Source organism: Macrotis lagotis, chromosome 2 (assembly GCF_037893015.1).
Source record: "Macrotis lagotis isolate mMagLag1 chromosome 2, bilby.v1.9.chrom.fasta, whole genome shotgun sequence".
NCBI classification, from domain to species: domain Eukaryota; kingdom Metazoa; phylum Chordata; class Mammalia; order Peramelemorphia; family Peramelidae; genus Macrotis; species Macrotis lagotis.
The window spans coordinates 318,081,233-318,103,651 of NC_133659.1; the positions used below are offsets into that span (position 1 = coordinate 318,081,233).

Sequence of the window (22,419 nt, forward strand, 5' to 3'; positions counted from 1 at the left end):
ATAAATCTGATTCTCCCAGGCTTTTTTTTTTTTTGCTGTTGCCAGTCTGAAAATAATAACCATAACATGGATTTAGATAGATGATAGAAAGATAGATGGATAGATAGATAGATAGATAGACAGACAGACAGACTGATATAGATAATTAGATAGATAGATGGAAGAATGGATAGAGGGATGTATGTATGTATGGATGGATGGATGGATGGATGGGAGATGGAAATGTATGGACAAATACATTAAAGCATAAAATAAAAGAGTTTTGTGAAACATTCTATGTAAAACTATAAATAATATAGTATAGTAATAATTTATATTAATATAATTATATATTATATATTAAATGTTGTATAAATATATTAAATAACTTGTGATATCACATAACATTCCCCAAATTACTGTGAAAATTTAAGCTTCAATAGTTTAATAAAATAGTTTTAATGATTTTAATATTAATTTAATAGCTTCAATAAAAATTAAATTAAAACTCTGGGGAAGTCTTGTATATACATAACATTCAATAAACTATATGTGTGCATAAGTGCATACATATTTATACTAACATGTATATATACAAATATGCATGTAAATGGAAGGAGAGGGGGAGAGAAAAAGTTTAAAACTATTTTCCATACCTTAACCTGGTTAACTTCATAAAAACACCATGAGGTAAACACTTTAGTTTTTATTATCCCCATCTAACATGTGAGAAAACTGAGGTTCAATGAGTCTAAAGGAATTCTCAAATCAAAAGGTTACTCAGTGTCACTAATGAGATTTGAACCCACATCTTTCTAAGTACCATATTACTGCTCTTTGCTGTTTCTAGGTTTATGACATACATTCTGAGAGTGTGTTCTTCTGAGATAGACTGAAACCGATTTCACATTCTTCACTGAATGTCAAGATGTGAACAAGGTTATTTCTTTAAGTATCTATTATCTTAAATGTATGTATAGATGCTCCCTCTAACAATGGTGGTTAAGAGAATAGATGGTACAAAGAGAAATGAATTCTGAGTCAAGAGAAATGGGCCCAAATTCCAGCTTTTATAGTTCTTGGGGAAAGGAATAGAAGCGTGTTCTGCCTCAATTTCCCTATCTGTAAAGTGAGATGACTGGGCTTGGTCACCCCTAAAGTCCCTTGGAGCTGAGCACCCTGTAACACTATGAACTTCTCCATGTCTTAGAAAAGGATACTTGGGAATTGTTATGAGCCATGTCTGTGGCCAATCTAGTTATAAGCTTTTCCAAACTTTGCTGAGTTGATTTTACAGAGCTGATGATCCAAGTCATCACTCTATAAACACAATAAACACCTCACAGTCACTCAAGACAGTGCCAGAAACACAGGTAGACAGATGATAGATGATAGATAGATGATGATGATGATGATGATGAAGATAGATAGATAGATAGATAGATAGATAGATAGATAGATGATAGATAGATGATAGACAATAGATAGATAGGAAGATGATAGATGGAAGGATATTGGAGAGGTAGATAGATGGATAGATGGGTGAATGGATAAAAAGAAAGGAAGAAAGTAAAGAAGGAAGAAAGGAAGAGAGAGAGAAAAAGAAAGAAAGAAGAAAGAAAGAAAGAAAGAAAGAAAGAAAGAAAGAAAGAAAGAAAGAAAGAAAGAAAGAAAGAAAGGAAACAGATGAGTGGGTAGACAGATGGATGGATGGATGAACAGATGTATGTATGAATGGATGGTTGGTTTGAGAGGTAGATAGCTGCCTGGATGGGTGGATAGATAGATGGATAGATAGACAAATGGGCGAATGAACAAATGGATAGATGAATAGAGAAAAAGCTAGATAGATGAATAGAGAGGTAGAAGACTGGATGGATGTGTGGATGGATAGACAGACAGGCAGGCAGGCAGATATATACATATATATATATATATATATATATATATATATATATATATATATATATATATATATATATTTCACCTGGCAAGAGATACTTCAAGGACAGTTATGAGAACTTACCCGTTTCTAACAGAAGCCGGACAACATCCACCTTCCCAAATAAGGCTGCTTCATGAAGTGCACTCCCCTTTTCTGTCTGCAAGACAAAAGAAAAATATATATAAGGACACACTCCTAGACCTTAGAAAGTCTGTGAGGTCAAAGAAAATGTAATTCAATTAAACAAGGTTCTATTAATTGTCATTCTGGGTCCTGAATCTACATAGCAAAAAAAAAAAAAAAATTAAACATGTCTTGCCCCCAGGTTGCTTCTATTCTGAGAGAAGGGAGGCAAATTCATCTTCATTTCTGAGCTTTCATGATTGATGTCCCTGTGGAATTTGGGATTTGGGGGTGGGGGTTGTAATTTAAAAATGATTTGTCATTTGTATTTTTATATGTAATGATAAATATCTGTACAAAATTTTAGAGTTTGAAAAAGAATTTTACAAATATTATCTCATTTGATTCCATGAAAAATCCCATTAGGCAAATAACTTAATTTCTCTGGGGCTATTAAAGGCCTGCACACCATGCACTTCTCTAATGCTTTCTGAGTGACACTCATAACTATAATAATAATAACAATAATGATGACAATAATAATAATAATTTTAAGGTTTGCAAAGCATTTTACTCACCTCATTGGATCTTGACAACAGCCCTGTGATGAGAAAGCTAAAGTTGAAGGAGGTTAACAGACTTTCCAGGTTTACATAGACAGGAAAGAGCCCAGGAACCCACACTTAATTTTCACAACTTAATGGCATCTACCATCTACTCAGGGAGCATCTGTGAAATTTAAGTTGTTTGAATCACTTGTCCCTCATCATATAGCTACATAAGGTTTGAACCTATGCCCTTCTACTATGCAATATTGCTGTGCTATAAATTTAGAGATTAAATTAAGCTTTAGAAATAAATTAGGTATAAATATTAATTGAATAGATTAGAAAATGAGATGTAAAACTGAAAGGGACTTTAGAGTTCAAATAATCTAATTTTGTAGCTGTAAGATGATACAGTGAACGCCAGGCCTGGAATCAAGAAGACCTGAGTTCAAATCTCGTTCCAGATACTTACTAGCTGTGTGACCCTTGTCCTTTAACCCTGTTTGCCTCAGTTTCCTCATCTGTAAAATGAGTGGAGAAGGAAATAGCAAACCAGTCTAGTAGCTTTGCCAAGAAAACCCCAAATAGGGTCTTGAAGGATCAGACACAATGAACAAGAAGAATCAAATCTCATTTTTATGGCTAAAGAGAAATCTACAGGGGTTGACTTGCCCTAAGTCATATAAGTAGTAAATATTAGAGTTGATATTCAAGTCCAGATCCTCTGAACCCCCATTCCTCAGACGAATTCAGATTTCTCAGAGAATTATTCATATGGCAAGTGACCTTGAATTCAAATTATTTTGAATAAGGGGAGGTTCATCTTTTGAAAAGCAAAAACAAAAATGAAACCTGTACTAGTATCCAGATTAAAAATTTAAGTTTAAGATTCCATCCTTTGCCACATTCCTAGGTAGAAGTATCATTGCAATGAATTGAAAATTGATTTTTACATACAACAGATTATAAGGACATAATCAAACTTGAGGAAAAAATGTAAAGGAAGAATAACAATAAAACAAATTTTACATCTGTGAAAGCAAATTTACATACACACTTCCAATTGATAAGCTTAATTTTTTCTTTGTGGAAAAAACAAGAGGAAACTCATCCAAAAAAAAGAGTGATGAGGGTGAAGCCAAGATGGTCAAGTGGAGGCAGGAATTTCCAGAAGGTCTTCCCCTGGAACAATCCAAATGCTTTAAAATTAGGATTCTAACCAAATTCTAGAGTGGCAGAACCCACAGAAAGACCGAGGGAACCAATTTTCTGGCCCTAGACTACTTGGAAGATCCACAGGAAGGGTCTGTTCCATCTGTGTTGGAAAGAGCCACTGCAGCTGGGGCCATGCCAGAGCAAACCAGCTCCAGCCTTCCAGGAGCAGCTTATGGGGGTCCCTGGGGGCACTTGGGTCCCTGGTAGCAGTGACCATTTCCAGACCGCATAGCCCAGGGACTGACAAAGACAGCTCGGAAGGTCAGCAGGAGACTGATGTGGAGCCCAGGCCAGTGCAAGCTTCTGGAAGCAGAAGCAGGCTGGTGGAGCCACTCAGCAAGGAGCCACCTAACAGGCTGCTTCCAGAGTGTTCAGTCCAGGTCAGCGGAGACTGCCAAGGTCTCTCCTCTCTCCCCCAGGACAGGATTCTGTTGTTTTGCCCATACTCGGATCCAAGTAGAAGTCTGGGACTCCGTGCTGCCATAGCGAGGCAGGGAGCAGAAGACTTCTTGTGGTCATCCACAGACCAGAGCACAGGTCAGAGAGCAATCAGAGCCTCTCATAAGAACTTGGAGGAACTGAAGTGCCTGGGGAGGGGGTGCCCCCAAAACTCTCAAAAGCTTGGGACAATGTGTCCTCCATCCTGGAAGCAGAACCCCACCTTAACAAAGAGTTAAAAGCAGGTCATAGGCTGGGGAAATGAGTAAACAATAGAAAAATAATGTGACCATAGACAATGACTTTGATCCCATGGAGGATCAAAACACACACTCAGAAGATGACAAAGCTGAAGCTTCTGTAAAGCCCCCCCCCCAGGAAAAATATGAATTGGTCTCCAGCTAAGGAAGAGCTCAAAAAATGAAGTGACCTGGAAATAATAGTTCTAAAGTCAATAGAGAGATCAGTTTATAAAATAATCTTCTCACACAATACCACATTTATATAAAGGTTAAAAATGGAACACTGCCTGTTTTTAGAGAATTCTACTTAGCATTTCCTTAAAAATAAGTCATGTTCTTGTATTCCTGTCCAAAACAGAGAAGGTCATTGTCTCATAGATCTCTTTACTGATCAGCCCACAGCTTGTATGTCATTAGGGAGTCCAGTTTTAGGACACAATATTTCAGTAAAAAAAGGGTGTGAATCCTGAGGACGAGTATCAATAAAAGGTTTGGAAATGATGTCATACCTCAGAAAATCCACTTACTCCCTGGGCCTCAATGTTCTCAGATAGAGAAATTCTTTTCAGCTCTAGATTTATCGATCTATTATATTGGTATAATCTGCTAATTATTAGCAATAACTGGTAATTATACGTCACAACTTTAAATGCCTCAATTTCCTCATCTTTCAAGTAAGAATATTGGTCTAGGTGATCTGTAATATCCTTTTTGACTTTGCTATTTTTTTAAGTTACTGTTGGATGCAAAAATTCAAATTATTTCACTACTACATCTAAGGGAAAAAACCTTCATAAAGCAGTTTGTCTTATTATTAAACATATTTCTGCTTGTATAGGGGACTCTACTCTGTAGTTTCTATTTTTCTATGCCTATTTAAGATTTTCACCAAGTTTCTAGATCATTTTTTTCTTACTGGTTCATTTCATTATGCATTTGACCTCTGTCAAGGTAGTAATTTTATCCTTCTGTAACCCAGCAAAAACAAAGCAAAAATTAGCAAAGGGGGTAATTAAAATCAACTTATATGGATATTGCTGAGGCATTTATGCAGATTTCTTTCTCCTCCTCCATCTATTCCTTCTCACCTCTTCATCCCTCTCACTGGTTCCTTCATCTCTCTATCTCTTTCACCCTTTCATCCCTCTTTTCTCTCCTTCCTTCCCTTCTTCTCCTTATCTCTCTCTCTTCCTTTTTTGCCTCATCTGTCTCTCACTGTCTCTGTCTCTGTCTTCCATACACACACAGAGACAGAGAGACAGAGAGACAGAGAGAGAGAGAGACGAGAGAGAGGGAGGGAGGGAGAGAGAGAGAGAGAGAGAGAGAGAGAGAGAGAGAAGCACCACAACTGTTTTCCACCACACTCCTCCCAATCTTCCCAGCCCAAACCTTCTCCCTTATTATTTTTTTGTCTGACAAAACAAAGCTATTGCCAGTAGAGGCCTCTCTAAGCAAAAGGCAGAAGCCGTCCAAGCCTTGCAGGAGCTCCTGCTCTGCTGTAATTGGCCCTCTTCAGGGATGTGAGGGATTGCTGCAGGAAGGGAGAACTGGGAAGACAACTCACTTCCAATTAACCTTGCTCCTGGTCCTGCGGAACTCAAGGTGAGTCACTTTTCTTGAGTAAATGGGGGTGAGAAACTCCAAGGTTAATGAAGGTCATTCCTGGTGGCTCCAGGAAGATGGGAGATGCTCTGATCATTGTCTCTCCCATTCTCACAGCTTTTCCCCAGGTTCAGATTCAATACATCAGGGGAGGGGAGGAGTACGCAGAGAGGCAGTGTGGCTAGGTAGATATGGAGCAAAGCTAGATTTGGCTTTCAGAAGGCCTGTGTTCAAATAGCCCCCTCCTCACCTCTGACGCTTACTAGCTCTGAGACTCTGGGTAAGTCACTTAGTCTCTGGGAGTCTTGCTTCCTTATCTGTAAAATGAAAAGAATAATATCACTTACCTTAGGGTTGCTGGGAAAATGAAATGCAATACTTTGTTAAAGAGAAAACCTTAAAAATGCTTATAATGTTGGTTGTTACTGAGGATTTTATGAGTCAATGGCCAAGTAGGGAGAGAGAGAGAGACAGACAGACAGACAGACAGGAGAGAGACAGACAGAAACAGACAAAAAGAAAGACACAGACAGAAAGAGACAGAGAAAGAGACAGACAGACAGACAGAGAGAGAGAGAGAGAGAGAGAGATAACTCAAATTGACCTTGGTTCAAGTCTCCCCTCAGACATAACCTGGCAGCATGGCCCTAAGGCATGCCACAGCTTCTCAGAGTCAAAGACAATTCTAAGATCATCCAGATCATTAGCCAACTACAGATAAGGTGTACAATGACACTGAAAAAGGGAGCAACTCAGGGGAACTTTCCAGAATATTGAAATTACAAGCCAGAGTGTGTGTCTGTGTGTGTGTGTGTGTATATAAAATGTTAACACTTCAATAAAACTTTTGAGACACCCAATATAGTTGTGTAACCCTAGATTCAGATATGCATGGATGCACATGTATTCCTGACTGTAGTTATCTGTGTATCATTATATTTGTTGCTGTACCTTTATATATATATATATATATATATATATATATAGTCATATATAGAGATAGACATGTAATATAGAAAATAGACATCAATATGTGTATATTTGCATAAATGTGTATGGTGCATAAGAATATGTGAGTGTATTATCATGTATAAGCATACATACACATATCTTTTGTGTATTTGTATGTTAAATATATATAGAGAGAGATATTTATATCTAGGTGAGATCTAAATGCTTCCTAAAATCGATAACAATTGCATTAGTAGTTCTAATAACAAAATACTACAACATAACTATTAAAAATAATGATATATGCTATAAAATACATAAATCACAGGTATTTTACCTTTATCGATTTAGATATACATATATAGCTATAAAGTTTCTATATTTTTACCTAATGTATAGGCATATTTGTAAGATATGTCTATGTATAAATAAGTACAATATATTTATATCATAAACATAATTATTAATATAGTATATATAAATATATTACAATATTATGGGGAAGCTAACTGGCACAATGGATAGTGCACCTGGCCTGGAGTGAGGAAAAATCCTCTTCCTAAACTCAGATCTGACCTCAGATATGTATTACCTGTGTGACCCAGGGAAGTTACTTCATTCTATTTGTCTCAGTTTCCCATTTGTACAATGAGAAGGAAATGGCAAGTCATTCTAGTATCTTTGCCAAGAAAACTCCAAATGGAGTCATGAAGAGTTTCATATGAATGAACAAGAAACAAAAAAAAAATAATATGAAGAACCATTAAGAAGCAATGAGGCAAAGCTATGTGACCTTGGGCAAGTCACTTAACCTCATTGCCTTGCCAAAAAAAAAAAAAACACAGAAGCAAAGAGGCATCATGAATTGAGCAGTCAGAATCAGGATGACCTGGGTTTGAGTCCTGCTCTCCTACTTTTCTTTCCTCCCACCCATGCTAGCTGTGTGACTAAGCTGAGGCATGATTTGATTAAATGATTTACCATGAACCTCTTCCTATCCCACAAAACTCCTTAAAACGATAGGTAACAAATAGTAGCTGATAAACTTTGAAAATAGAGAAGTTTCCACAATGGGAAATCACCCACATCAATGAAATTTCAGAGTTATCCCAAGAAATTCGAAACTCTTGAAACAATCACAGACCTCATCCAACCATTTTGCATGTTTAAAAAGAAAGAAATTTACAAAATGACTTAAAGTTAGGGAACAGAGGGTCATATCCTTTTAATTTTTTCAGCCATGGGAGACAGAAAAAAACAGTAACTTGTTCCCTAAGAAGGGTGTTCCCTCCCTCCCCACCCATATAAAAGATGGAACTGAGCTTCCTTTAGAAGGAGGGCAGACAGGAGTCACACTAAAGATGGGAGGAAGCACTAGGAGAGGCCACAGGGAAACACTAGCAAGAAGAGGAAGGGAAAAGAAATTTGAGAGAGGTCAGAGAAGGGATGTTCGAAACCAGGTTGGAAACCATGACCAAGAAGTGTTTTCCTCCTAACAGAACAATTATGAGGATAAGGGATTTCAGTGTTCAAGGTGGCCCAGTTCCTACTTGGCCTCAAAATTAGGACATCACAGAGAAAAAAAAAAATTGATAGAACACTAAATAGTCTGACTTGTAACCCCTTTTCTTTCCCAGATCAAGGGAGTCATGTGAAATAGAAACTCATGTCCCACGTGAATACCCATATTCTCTTTTCAGGAGCATCTGCCCTGTGATCTAGATAGATAATACTACAACAGCTAGGTTGGATAATGATGAGAGAGGCGGGCAAGGAGTCAGAAATACGGGAGCTCAGATGCAGCCTCAAACTCTTACTAGTTTTGTGGAAGTCAATTAACCCCTCTGTCTTAGTTGCCCCATCTGTAAAATTAGGTAAATAATATCAGTCCCAAAAGTGTGAAGATGGAATAAGATAATATTCGAAAACCACTAGCACACAGTCCCCGAACAAATATAAACCCTAGCTATCATCATTATCAACTTCATAGCAAGCAGCTGAGAGTCGGCTGTGTAAAATAACTTGCCAGAGGTCCCACAGAGAGGACCATTGGATTTGGGTTTTAGGTAGTCTCATTTGACCATGCTACAGACACCTCTTAGGTTCCTACATCTAAAATTAATTGGGACCTCAGAGTCCACCAAGACTCCTTCATTTTTAGGAATGAGGGAGTGGAAGCCTAGAGTGGTGAAGAAATTTGCCCAATTCAATGTGGAACTGATCCTTCTGATTTCAAGCACAATGCTCCATCTCCTATACCTAACTGACTCTAAAGGGTCTAAAGGGTCATCTTATGTTTCTCAGTTAATATATATATATATATATATATATATATATATATACATACATATAATGTGTATATGTGTATATAACATATATATATACACATACATATAATGTGTATATGTATATAACATATATATATATATATATATATATATATATATATATATATATGTATATACGGGGAAGGACCTGAACTCTGTATGGATGGGAATCCAAAGCCAGTGACCTATTCACAATCCCAAGTATCATTTAAATGTTTGATGTAAGAAAATATCAGGCAACTTGATGGTATGGTAGATAGGACGCTGAGTCTAAAGTCAAGAAGATCTGAGTTCAAATCCAACCTTAGAAACTTTCTATCTGTGTAATACACACACATACATATATATTTATATATATATATATATATATAATATATTTATATTTGAAGCAAAATAAATTTGGAGGGATAAAAGGATACAGAAGGATAAGAAGACATGTGGGATATGTTATGCCAGAATTAGGAGAGATTTAAAGAGTCACTTGAACAAAAGGCTAAACGATCCCCAATAAAAGAGAAACTATCTCCAAACCTACTTCAGATGGCTAAATGATAAGTCTCCCCTTGGTGAGGGGGAAGAGGGCTGTACCTATCACCTTTCCTGACCTACTTCCCTTGGGCTGCTTAACCCCTCATAGAGCCTGGATGAGAGGCAAGCCAATAAAGTCATTCCTTTCCAAGAGATGAAAGTCCACCTTCCTAAGGTCCTCCATGCCTGACCATTCACCCTGTCCCTAGGTCCTTCAGTTCCCTCACCCATAGTGATCTGACCTACTTATATAACCAAAGACCCCCCTGGATCTTGAATCCATTGTACCGTTAGGACTTGTGGTGGGCCTTACTATCCATGCTGGGTCTGAATTGATTTTTATGTATTTTCTTTTTTTTTTTAGGTTTTTGCAAGGCAAATGGGGTTAAGTGGCTTTTTCCCAAGGCCACACAGCTAGGTAATTATTAAGTGTCTGAGACCATATTTGAACCCAGGTCCTCCTGACTCCAGGGCCGGTGCTTTATCCACTGCGCCACCTAGCCACCCCTATGTATTTTCTTTTTAGCATATATGTGATCAGGTATGAGCTCTTTGAGAGTAGGGACTTCATTGCTTTCTCCAGTTGTATCCCTACCATTTAGCTAAGTACTTAGCATGTATTTGAGTAACTAATAAATGCTTTCTGCATTTATTCATTCCTGAGGTATAATTGAGTTTTGAACTGTTCTCATTTTTAGGCTATATTTTCTTGTTCAATCATTTCATTCCTATCCCATTCTTTGTGATCCTATTTGGGGTTTTGTTGGCAAAACATCTGGTATTGTTTGCCATTTCCTTCTCCAGGTCATTTTATAATTGAGGAAACTGAGGCAAACAGGATCAAGTGATTTGCCCAGGATCACACAGATAGAAAGATTCTAAGGTTGGATTTGAACTCAGATCTTCTGACTTTAGACTCAGCATCCTATCTACTGAATCATCAAGTTGCCTCATATTTTCTTACATCAAACATTTAAATGATACTTGGGATTGTGAATTGGTCACTGGCCTTGGATTCACATAGATCCAGAGTTCAAGTCCTACCCCAAATATCCCCTTACATGACCCTGGGCAAGTCTCCCTGGAGCTAGTTTTCTCAGCTGCAAAATGAAGAATAGGTAGGTTGGATTCAATGATTGATCCATTCCTTTCCTCTATGATCCTATAAGCTTAGACTGATACTGTTCTGTTATGAGATCAAATCCATGCTCAGACACTTATGGGCTATATGACCCTGGGCAAGTCTCCTCTGGAGACAAGTCGTCTTCCACAAGATAGCCACTCTTCAAAAATTGGAAGATAACTTTCATCTCTCTCTCTCTCTCTCTCTCTCTCTCTCTCTCTTTCTCTCTCTCTCTCTCTCTTTCTTTCTAGAAAGAAAGCCTCTCTTCTCTAGACTGCACATTTCTAGTCCTCTCACCTGATAAAGTGGTACCATGTTGGCATCCTGTCATTCTGGCTGCCCTCTTACAAAGGCCCTCAGTTTTTTATGTGTAGCACTACATAAAAATACTCCAGTTGTAATCTGCTCAACAAGGCACTCTCATCTCTTTATTCCTAGATGCCTTGCCATTCAGAGAAGCCTAATATTCCATCATAACTTATTTGATCTATGCATCATACAGACTCATATGGGGAGTTTTGACCCAGTTCTTTTTCAGATTACTCACTACTTAGTTTTTTCCTTCCATCTTGGTCTTTAGTGTCTGATAAGACTGCTCGCTTATTTTTTATCAATTTCATCTTAAAAGAGTTAGCCCTATGTTCTAGATAGTCAAAATTTTTTTGAATATTGTCATCTAAAATGTGTTAATTTTCTCTCTCTACTTTGGGTCATCTCCAAATATGATTCATTAATTATAGTTTTATATAAGTCATTGACAAGAATTTTAATACATGCTGGATCAAACACAGATACATGGGGCACTAAACACTGTCTTCTAAGTTAATATCATCCACCAAGTCTGGCCATTCAACCGGTTCCAATCCCAAATGACATAGTGCTTAGCTCTTATCTCTTTATCTTCTTCACTAGAATGGTGGCATACTTTGTCAAATACTTTGCTAAATTCCAACCAAACTATTTTTTTAGCATTCCCCTTCTCTACTAGTCTAGTAATTATATAAAATGAGGCTAGATAAGAGATGATGTGTTCTAAGAGTAATGCTGACTCTCTCTGCTTCCTTTTCCAGACATTCCCTAACCATTCACTTAATCATATAATCTGCCAGGAGTCAAAGACAAGACCACACCAATAGACAAAGTACAGATTATTAGAAAATCATCAGTCTTTCAAAGATCAGGAATGTAGAAACATTATTAAAATATTTCTTTTATTTCTCAATAAGCTCATATTTTTTTCCTATTGGTAGGAAATTCCTTACTGAACTCATCCTCTGATATCTTAGCCTAAATAGGGAGATGAAACATGAAGTCTCCAAGATTCCAGTAATGAAGCACAAGCTTTGACAGGTCCCACCAATTAAGAAAGGCTTTGTAAATGGGCATCACAAGGAACTATCACTATTATCCACTAGGTGGTGCAATGAATATAGTATTAAGCCTGGAGTCAAGAGGTTATGAGATCAAATCCATGCTCAGACACTTATGGACTACATGACCCTGGGCAAGTCATTTAACTTCTTCCTGCCTCAGTTTCCTACCTCCCAAGCTTGTTGTGAGGATCAAATGAGATAATAATTGTAGAGTTCTTAACAAAGTATCAAGGCTAGAGATCTGAAGGAATTTTATAGTTTATCAAATTCAACACGTTCACCTTATATAGGAGGAAACTGGATCCCTGAAGGTGTGAAAGTATAGGAGCCCTAAGGTCACATGTACTTGATATAGGATTCAAGTTAAGGTCTTCCTGGCTTCTCTGTTGCCTCTCCCACAGAAGGGCTTTGAATTTAAGACACATCAAACATTATTTTTTTTAAAAAATGGGGTGTTAGTCATTGGGAAACCTCACAGAATTATTGTGAGAATTAAATAAGACAATATACATAAAGCACTCTGGAAATGTTAGGTATTATTAGGACAGCTTGGTGGTACAATAAATAAAGTGCCAGATCTCATCTTCCTGAGCTCAAATCCAGTCACAGATACTTACTAGTTATATGACCCTGGGCAAGTCACTTCACTCTATTTGCCTCATTTTACCCATCTGTAAAATGAGCTGGAGAAGGAAATGGCAAACCACTTATCTCTGTCAAGAAAACATCAAAAGGTATCACAAGGAGTCAGACACAACTGAAAAAGAACTAAATAATCACAACAAAGTTAGCTATTATTTCAAAGTATCAAGCAACAAGCAAATATCTGGTAAAATCCACTGTGAAGGGTTTCATATGCCCACATGAGAGTTTCCATGCAATCCTAGAGGGAAAAACAAAACAGATATCTGTGAAAGGGAGAGTTAAAGTTAAACCTGCACTTTGGGAGCTGTGAAGAGGAAGATGGGAGAAAGGAGAGATTTAAGGGTGGAAGACCAACAAGAAAGGGAGTTCAGTGATCTAGACAAGAGATGATAAGACTATGCTTTATAGGATGAGAAGAAAGAGGGGAAAGAATGAGCTCAATATCATAGATCCCAAAATGAGAGGATCCGGCAACCAACAACAATAGCAGTAACCACCACTACTTGCAAATTCAGAAGATTATCCCTTCTGACAAACATGGTTGTCTTGCAAACTCCCTATTTTTTTGCTCCTCTAGAGGTTACTTTTTGCTTTCCTCAACACTCTTGTCTCCTTCACTTCTGCATATTGTCTCAGGTCTCTAACATCCTTTTAACTTCAATCCCTTTCCTTAACAATTGAAACAACTTGGTGAGCTATGGACCCTATCAAGCATCGTGTTTTATATATTTTTTGCATACAGTAGGCACTTAATAAAAGCTTACTGAACTGAAACACATATTAGTTAATCATTATGTAACTTCAATTTTTTAAACTACTTGCTTTCATTTGGGGGGGCAGATTCTGGCATTATACATACATACAAACATATATTTAAGTATATTCTATATTTTTATATTCTTATGCTTAAACCAACACAGATATAAAGATATAAATATAGACATATATTTCTATATATGTGAGTGTGTATGGATGTACTTTATATTTACTGCATACTAATATGTCTAGGTATGTGTCTATTATATATGCTTATATACATAATACATGTATGGATCAATGCAAATATAATTCATACATACCATATATCTAGATATACGTATTTTATATTATAAATATATTTTAAATCACACACATACTTATGCATACAAATTCATGCCCATCTATACATATAGACATTTTTTTATAAAAATTGGACCAGCACCTAGCAAAGAATCTGGCACATAGTAGATGCTTAATGAATAATGACTGATTGATTAGCTGGTTCCTGCTTCATGTTGAGGCATCACAGATTTTTTTTTTTTACAAAACTGGTTCAAATTATAGTTTCAAAGTCTCTGAAGATAACAGCCAATTTCAAGGCTATATACCTTGGCCAATTCAAGTCTAGCTCAGAGAAATATATATATATACACACACATCACAGTAGGATCCTTTGATCATGAATAATCTACACCACTTTTCCTAATACTTTAAAACAGAATATTTATTATAGCAATTCTAAAATTGGTACCAAAATTAGAAAGTTCTGTTTTAAAATGGATCTATTTTTGTGCCTACTCTTACAAACTAGCTATCTATCCTTGCTAACAGATCATTTAGGATTCCAGGGTAGGGATAGAAAAGAACCTTAGATGTCTTCCAGAATATTGTTCTAATGAGGTAACTGTGAGTCAGAGAAATTAAGTCAATTGCCCAAGCCCACCCAAATTTTAACCAGCAGAGATGAGATCCAAACCTTAGGCCCTCTGCCTCCAAAGACCACATAGCTTAATTGTTGTTCAATCTTTTTCAGTTTTTTCTGACTATTCGTGACCCCATTTGGGATTTTCTTGGCAGTGATATTGCAGCAGTTTGCCATTTCCTTCTCTATCTCATTTTGCAGATGAGGAAATTGAGACAAACAGGGTTAAGTGACCTGCCCCAGGTAGTAAGTGTCCGAGGCCACATTTGAACTCTGGTCTTCCTGACTCCGGATCTGGGGCTCTAGGCATTGTACCATTCAGCTGTTCTACACAGCCTAAAAGGACCTAAGTTTAAATCTGATCTAGATATTTGACGCTTACTAATGGGTGACCTTGGACAAGTCACTTAACCTTGACTGCCTGCCTCCCGCCCAGGGCCATCTCCAGTCTTCCAGATTCATATCTGGCCACTGGACCCATAGGGCTCTGGAGGAGAAAATGAGGCTAGTGACTTAGCACAAATGCCCCCCACCCCAATCCAATCCAATCCTTGTCATGGCACCACCTTCCAGATGCCATAGTCTTTTTCGAGAATGAAGGACAAACATCATTCAAGAAATACTCTCTATAGTATCTTGAATGTTTAATAACTGGATATGATATATAACTGACCTAATCAGGAATTAAATGAAGATTATTAGCCCAAATATTTGTTACGATTTTGAAGTGCTCTTAGAAAATTGAAACAGCTAATAAAACTATTAATTTAATTTTAATTTTAAATTTAAATTTTATTTAAATTTATTTAGAACATTAACCTATAATGTACTAAACAGCATATTAGAAACTATTTACAATTCCAAAAAAGAACAAAGATGCTCAAAAGCTGTCTACATTTCAGAGATTTCTTGCTAAAAAATAGAACTTAGTTAAAGTCTAAACCTGTGCACCACATAATTTACCACATCACATTGTTTTCATATTGTGGGGGTTTTTTTCCCTTAATCGGTGATTTAGAACTAATTAAAGAGTCCTTAACATGATCAAACCTCCTGGTTTAGTTTAAAGGAACAAGCTGAGGCTATTTTTCCTATCCATTGAATGACCTGCTAGAAAATCCTAACTTGGCAATGAAGTCTTGAAACTAGGGCAGACATTTATATTTCACCCGTGATCTTCCCTGGGAATCATATGACAGTTCATTTAGAATTAGATAATGCAGGAAAATTAATTGATTACCAAAGAACAAAAAAAATCTTTTTTTCTGGGAATGAAAAATTATTCAGCTAGGCCTGGCAGAGCTGGTGGCAGATTAATTAGTCTGCAGTATAATTTAGAAGCATATTACCAACTCGGTTTGAAACTCCCCTGGGATTTATAAGATTAAATCCTAAACTGAATTTCAGAGAAAATGCCTTAGGCAATGTGAAGGGTCTCTGTACTCTCCCTGCCATCTACTCCCCCACCAAGAGAAATTCTGATAGGGAATTGCTGTCACAGCTTTCCCAGTAGTTTACCACTATAGCACTCAAAATGAAGGCTGGTTTATAAGTCAGAAGATGATCAAATGGACATAGGCCATCCCCCGTGTTATGGACACTATGGCTACTCATTCTTTGAGTCTTATTGGACTCAGCTGATATGCCCCATTCTTCAGGAATCTCCCCAGCTTCTCCGACATCCCATTTCATCGATCTTTTCTTCTATTTATCTATTTTCCTGACTGTAATCATCCTGCCTCAAATGTAAGCTCCTAGAGGGCAGGGACCACTACTGAAGCTTATTCATATTACCTGTGCTTAGTATTAGCATACTTCCTGAAATAAGCAATTAATAAACACTTCAGTTCAGGCAATTAATAATTGTGCAGTTGATTGGTTGGCCATTACCTCGGTGAATTTGACCAAGTCATTTCATCTTCCCTGCCTCAGTTTCCTCAATTGTAAAATGAAGAGATTTGGACTGGCTCTCTCCAGGCTCTAGTTTTGTGCTCCTATGGTCTCATGTATGGCTAGCTGATTCCCAAAATGTCCTGTTGAATTTATTCTAGAGTGCTTGGAAGGAAAGAAGTTTGCATGAATACATTGAGGGAAAAAAAATAAGACATTTCTTTCAGCATGTTCCCCTTCAGTCATTCAGGTTCCAGACAAACTTGTCTATTTGCTTACTGCTCCTTAAACTCTACACCCCATTTCCCAATTCTGCATGTCTGGACAGGGAGACCCCAAGTCTGATGTTCAGCTCTTCCTCAACTCTGATCCTTAGTAGCTTAAACTTCCTTCAAGACTTAGGTCATGAACTTAATTAGTTCATACTCTTATATCATAGCATTAGTTCATGTACTAATACTGGAAGGATCTTATGATTCCTCTAAACATTAGCCGCTCTCTTTAGCCTCAGATCATTTACATGTGGCTATCCATCCCTTGTAGAATGTAGGTTCCTTGAGAGCTGGGACCACTTTTCATTTGATTTTGTTCAGGGTCTGGTACATGGTAAATACTTGATAAAAAATGTTTTGAATTGAGTTGAATATAGAAGGACAATAAAGTAAAGTTGTGGAATAAAGAAAGAATGATTTATAAAGTTCATATTATGCGTTAAGAGCTGCAGATTAAAATACAAAGGCATAGACAATCCATGACCTCGAGAAACTTAAATTACAAAGAGGTCATGGGACATCATGGGTCAGGAATTAGAGGAAAGGGAGATTACTCTGATCTGTAAGTAGCATCAATTTCGTTAACACAGTGGATTTGGAGTCAGGAAGACTTATCTTCATGAGTTCAAATCCAATCTCAGATACTTACTAGCTCTGTGACCTGGGTAAGTCATTTAGTTCTGTTCGCCTCAGTTTCCTCCACTGTAAAATGAGCTAGAAAAGGAAATGGTAAGCCATTCCAGTACTTTTGGCAAGAAAACTTCAAATGGGATCACAAAGAGTCAGATATGATCAGAAAGACTGAACAACAATAAACAATTTATCAGCCTATTCCCCTCTAATATCCCACCACCACCCATTTTCATCAACCACCTTCATAAAGAATTCCATGCAAGAAATCCAGAATATGGTGACTTAAATACACACTGACAATTCTGCTAGAAGCAATTTTCACAGCCTGTATATCCTTGAGGGGACAGATCTTTTTTTTTAAGTGAATTATACTGACAATTTTTATGCTCAGAAATAGTGAGAACTCAAAAAAAAGACTGGCAAAAGACACTAAAGTATAATTAATATATTTTAACATACTACCCCTATATTATGGTGAGGGGGATAAGGATGGGGGCAGACCATACATCAGAAATCAAGGGGAGCAATATCATATGTTTAGGGAGCATAGAAGCTCAGGTCAAAATCTGTAGATCCTTGCTTTTCTGCCCATATAACATACCTTATTAAGTGACAAGTCATCTTTATTAAACTAGGTGAACCCCACTGATAAATGAATACCTATACCACTTGTTAAAACACACAGGAAGTTTTGAGAAAGCTTGGCTAACCAAGATATTTCCAAGTGGAAAGTGGAAAATGTCAACTTGCTAGTGAAAGGAATCCTGGTTCTGAAATAGAATCAAAGACCTTGAGTTTGAATCCTATCCTATCCTAAGCTCACTAGCTATATGACTTGGTCTCCCTGGGTCTCAGTTTCCTCAATTATCTTAAATCACTGGTACTTTTGCCAAGATATAGATGTACCAATCGCATTACTTTTCACTTTTCTACAAATAGTGTATGTTAAAACAGAAACAGAGATTCAGTGCTGGTCTCACAGTCAAGAAGCCTAAGTTAAAATCATGCCTTAGATAGTAACTAGTTATCTTCTAGTTACTAGGGTCCTAGGGAAGTTCCTTTACTTCTCCAGACTTCAGTTTCCTCACCAGTAAAAATTTGGATAATGACACCACTCCCAGAGAAAGGATTCAGTAAGATAATGTCCAGTGTGCTTTATAAACTTTCAAAGGTCTGTATACAGGTCTAGATTACTCTACTAAGCTCCTTAAGTCTATGAAAGTCTATTAATTCTATTTAAGCTTCATAATGCTTACATAATAACTTTTGAGACAGCCTACTTCAATTTGGCTGTTAGACAAAGCATTGTGCTAGAAAGTATTTATGGTAGAAAACCATACTGTACTTACCTTGAGATAATGAGGGATTGACTAGAGAAATCAAAGGACTGATGCTAACAAATCTTTCCAAAAAAAATTGGTGGAAAATTCATTCCAACAAAATTTGAATACCTACTTGTTATGTATAACATTATCTTCAAGCTAAAGGAAATGCAAATATTCAGGCCCTGCCCTCAAGAAACTCACCATTTTGTAATGAAGTAAGCAGAAAGAAACATGAAATAAATATTAAGCTGTCTCTATGGTTATAATCACTATGTAACTATATATATATATATATATATATATATATATATATATAAAACTATATATGTATGTGTATATCTATATAGTGGCATATTAACATGGATAATGATATCTAACCATCTATGTGAATATATATGTATAGATATGTATATGTATATATATATATATATAGAGAGAGAGAGAGAGAGAGAGAGAGAGAGAGTTATATAGAGATATACAACTCTATTTCTATATAGACAGGCAAATAGATAGGTGTAAATATAGAAATGTTTCATTTTGTCCTCAATTCTGAAGAAAGGAACTTTCTGCTCTACTTTGGTGACAATAAAGTTTTTAGTCCTTAGCCAAGATAGCATGGTAGAGTGGATTTGACCACTATATTTTATGTCAGAAGGTCTGAGTTCAAATTCCATCTTTTAAATTCACTACCAAGACAGGAACCCAGGTCTTCAGGACTCCATTTACTCCAGGAAAGGATTGTTTCACTTTTCTCTTTGGGTCCCCAGTACTGACACAAAATGATGATGTTTGTTCTTCTCGAAGAAGACCATGTCAGGAGAGGTGATGTCCTAACTAGCACATGAAGGTGCTGTGCTAAATTACTAGCCTCAATTTCTTCTCCGGAACTTCTGGGTCCAAGTGTCCAGATATGGATCGAGATGACTGGAGATGATCCTGAATGCGAGGCAGTCAGGGTTAAGGTCACACATCTAGTAAATGTCAAGTACCTAAGGCTAGATTCTAACTCTTGTCCTCCCGGAGGACTCCAAGGCCAGTCCTCTATCTACTGCACTACCACGCTACCCTAATGGCACAAAATGGGTTTATAATGAATTCTAATGACTGACTGACTCATTCTTCTTTGAATTCCCAGCACCTAGGACAGAGTCTTGGATATAAATAGTATACTTTAGTGGAGCAAGTGCCAAGTTTGAATCCTGAGATCATAGAGGAATATGTAAAACCAATGAATCACATTATAGCAATTATTACCTTAATAACCATGACAGACTCTTTCAGTTTTACAAATTGCTCAACATACACAATCTCATTTGATCCTCACACCCTGACTACTAACTACTACAACACATGTGTTCACCATTTTATAGATGAGGAAACTGAGGTTTCAGTGAAGTAGACTCTGAATCAGGGACAGGCATCAAATCCAAGACCTTGTTCTAATACATATTGCTGCCTCCCCACAGAATCTAAAACTGAAAGATGCTTGGAAGTGACCCCCTCATTTTTTTTGCATCCCCAGGACTAGCATAAAATGAAATATTCTCAAATATGGGAACATTCTCATCATAAGAAAAATGAAGGAAAAGACAGGAAATGGCTAATTTTTTTTTGTTGGTCAGTCATTTTTAATTGTGTCCCTGTGATCCCATTTGGTATTCTCTTGGCAAAGATATTAGAGTGGCTTCCTTCTCCAGCCCATTTCACAGATGAGGAAACTAAGATAACAGGGTTAAGTGTATTGTTCAGGGTCACAAAGTCACCTGTTCAATATAAAGGGATTTGAACTCAGGTCCTCTGATTTCCTATCCAAGAATCTTTCCACACCAAGGATCTTTCCATATCCCAAAAAGGAAGAAAACAGAGAGTAGAAAAAAATCACTAGATTTGAAGTCAGGTAACCCTACCTGTCTGACCTCAGGCAATGCACTTAGCCTCATTAGCTTAAAGGTTAAAGGACCTCAAAGTTCCACTAACATCATGATCCTATGCCTTTTTCTGGTAAGAGTTAGAGACCCAAATTTAGAGTCAAAAAATATATGGATCTAAGTCTTTCCTTAGAAGCTGGTCAACTGACAGGCTTTGGACAAACCATTGATGAAATGGGAATGAAAATAGCAACTAATTCACAAAGTTGCTATAAGAATCAAATGAGTTCATATAGATAAAGCAACTAGCAAACATTTAAAAATTTATTTATGCTTAGAATTGCTTAAATTGAATTGTTTATTGTTTAAAATGTTTATTGAAATGCTAACTATTGTCTTACATTTCGATGTTGACATGGACAATATCAATATTGTCCATATCAACATTATTTTTATAATAGTGTCAATATTTATGACCATTGCTAATATGAAGTTCAAATAAGGCATCAAAGTCAAGAAAGGAAGCTCAGGACAGCCTCACCTGACAGCTCACATCCATCCCTGCCTCCAGGAGCACCTGTACCACAGCCTTATGGCCATTGCGGGCAGCCAGATGCAGGGGAGTGTGCTTGCGGGTATTACAACTCATGAGGTTAGGATGGGCGCTGATGATCATCTTCACCACCCGCAGCCGACCATAGAGGGCCGCCAGATCCAAGGGGGTTTCCAACTTGCTATTTCGAATAGTAGGATCTGTGAGCTCCTCCAAGAGGACAGCGACGACCTCCGAGTGTCCATACTGGGCAGCGCAGTGCAGTGCTGTCTCATTTTCATTATTCTGGTTCAAAACAACAGCAAAAGCAAATGGTGAGTTGAAAAATTCAATAAGATATTAAAATTTGACATTGACTTGGCTAATATGAAAAAATCCCATCAGGTTGAAGACTTGGCCTCCCCCCTCCCTTTAGTCCCTACTCAAATCGTCTGTAGCCTAGAGGATAAAAAATTTAAAAAGAAGGCAACCTAATTGCTTAGAAGTCATCCAGGGATCAAAGTTCTTTGGTTTCACAGTTTGAAAAATACTGATTATAGGTAATTTTTCAACTCTTATATGTAATAGCCAGAGGATCAAGGATTAAATCCTGGTTCTGTCATTGATTACCTGTGTGACCCTGGACAAATCATTTGATTTCTTTTAAATTGTTTTCTCACCTATAAAGAGAAGGACTATTTTTTCTTTGAGATTTGGTCACTTGCCTATGACCACAAAAATTTTCTTTTTTTTAGATTTTTCTTTTTTTTTATTTTGTACAAATAATGTTTTTTTATACATTACTAAAATATTCTTGTTAAAGAGTAAACATAATACCCCCTCCCACCAAAAAAATATAGACCTGCATGAGTGATAATATAAAGGGGGAGAGAAAAAATTAAAATTAATAATAATAATAACTGTAGGTATGGCCAGGTGGTGCAGTGGACGGAGCACCGGCCACTTAGCCAGGAGCACCTGAGCCCAAATCCAGCACCAGACACCCAACAATCACCCAGCTGTGTGACCCCGTGAAAGCCTCCAACCCCATTGCCTTGCAAAAACCCCCAAAAAAGAAAAAATAAAATAGTAATAATAATAGTAGGGGTAGCCAGGTGGCAGACAGAGCACTGGCCCTTGAGCCAGGAGCACCCAGGTCCAAATCTGGCCTCAGACACC

At 37.2% G+C, this 22,419-nt stretch overlaps 1 protein-coding gene across 1 annotated transcript in view; it reads right to left on the reverse strand.

Annotated features, from left to right (window-relative positions):
• ANKS1B (ankyrin repeat and sterile alpha motif domain containing 1B) overlaps positions 1-22,419 on the reverse strand; it is a 1,440,110-nt gene that overhangs the window by 1,233,232 nt on the left and 184,459 nt on the right. Inside the window, exons 4-5 of the mRNA XM_074226655.1 lie at positions 21,250-21,546; positions 2,006-2,081 (exon numbers count right to left, since the gene is read on the reverse strand). Of these exons, the coding sequence (XP_074082756.1) occupies positions 2,006-2,081; positions 21,250-21,546 (373 nt within the window). The remainder of the gene's footprint in view (positions 1-2,005; positions 2,082-21,249; positions 21,547-22,419) is intronic.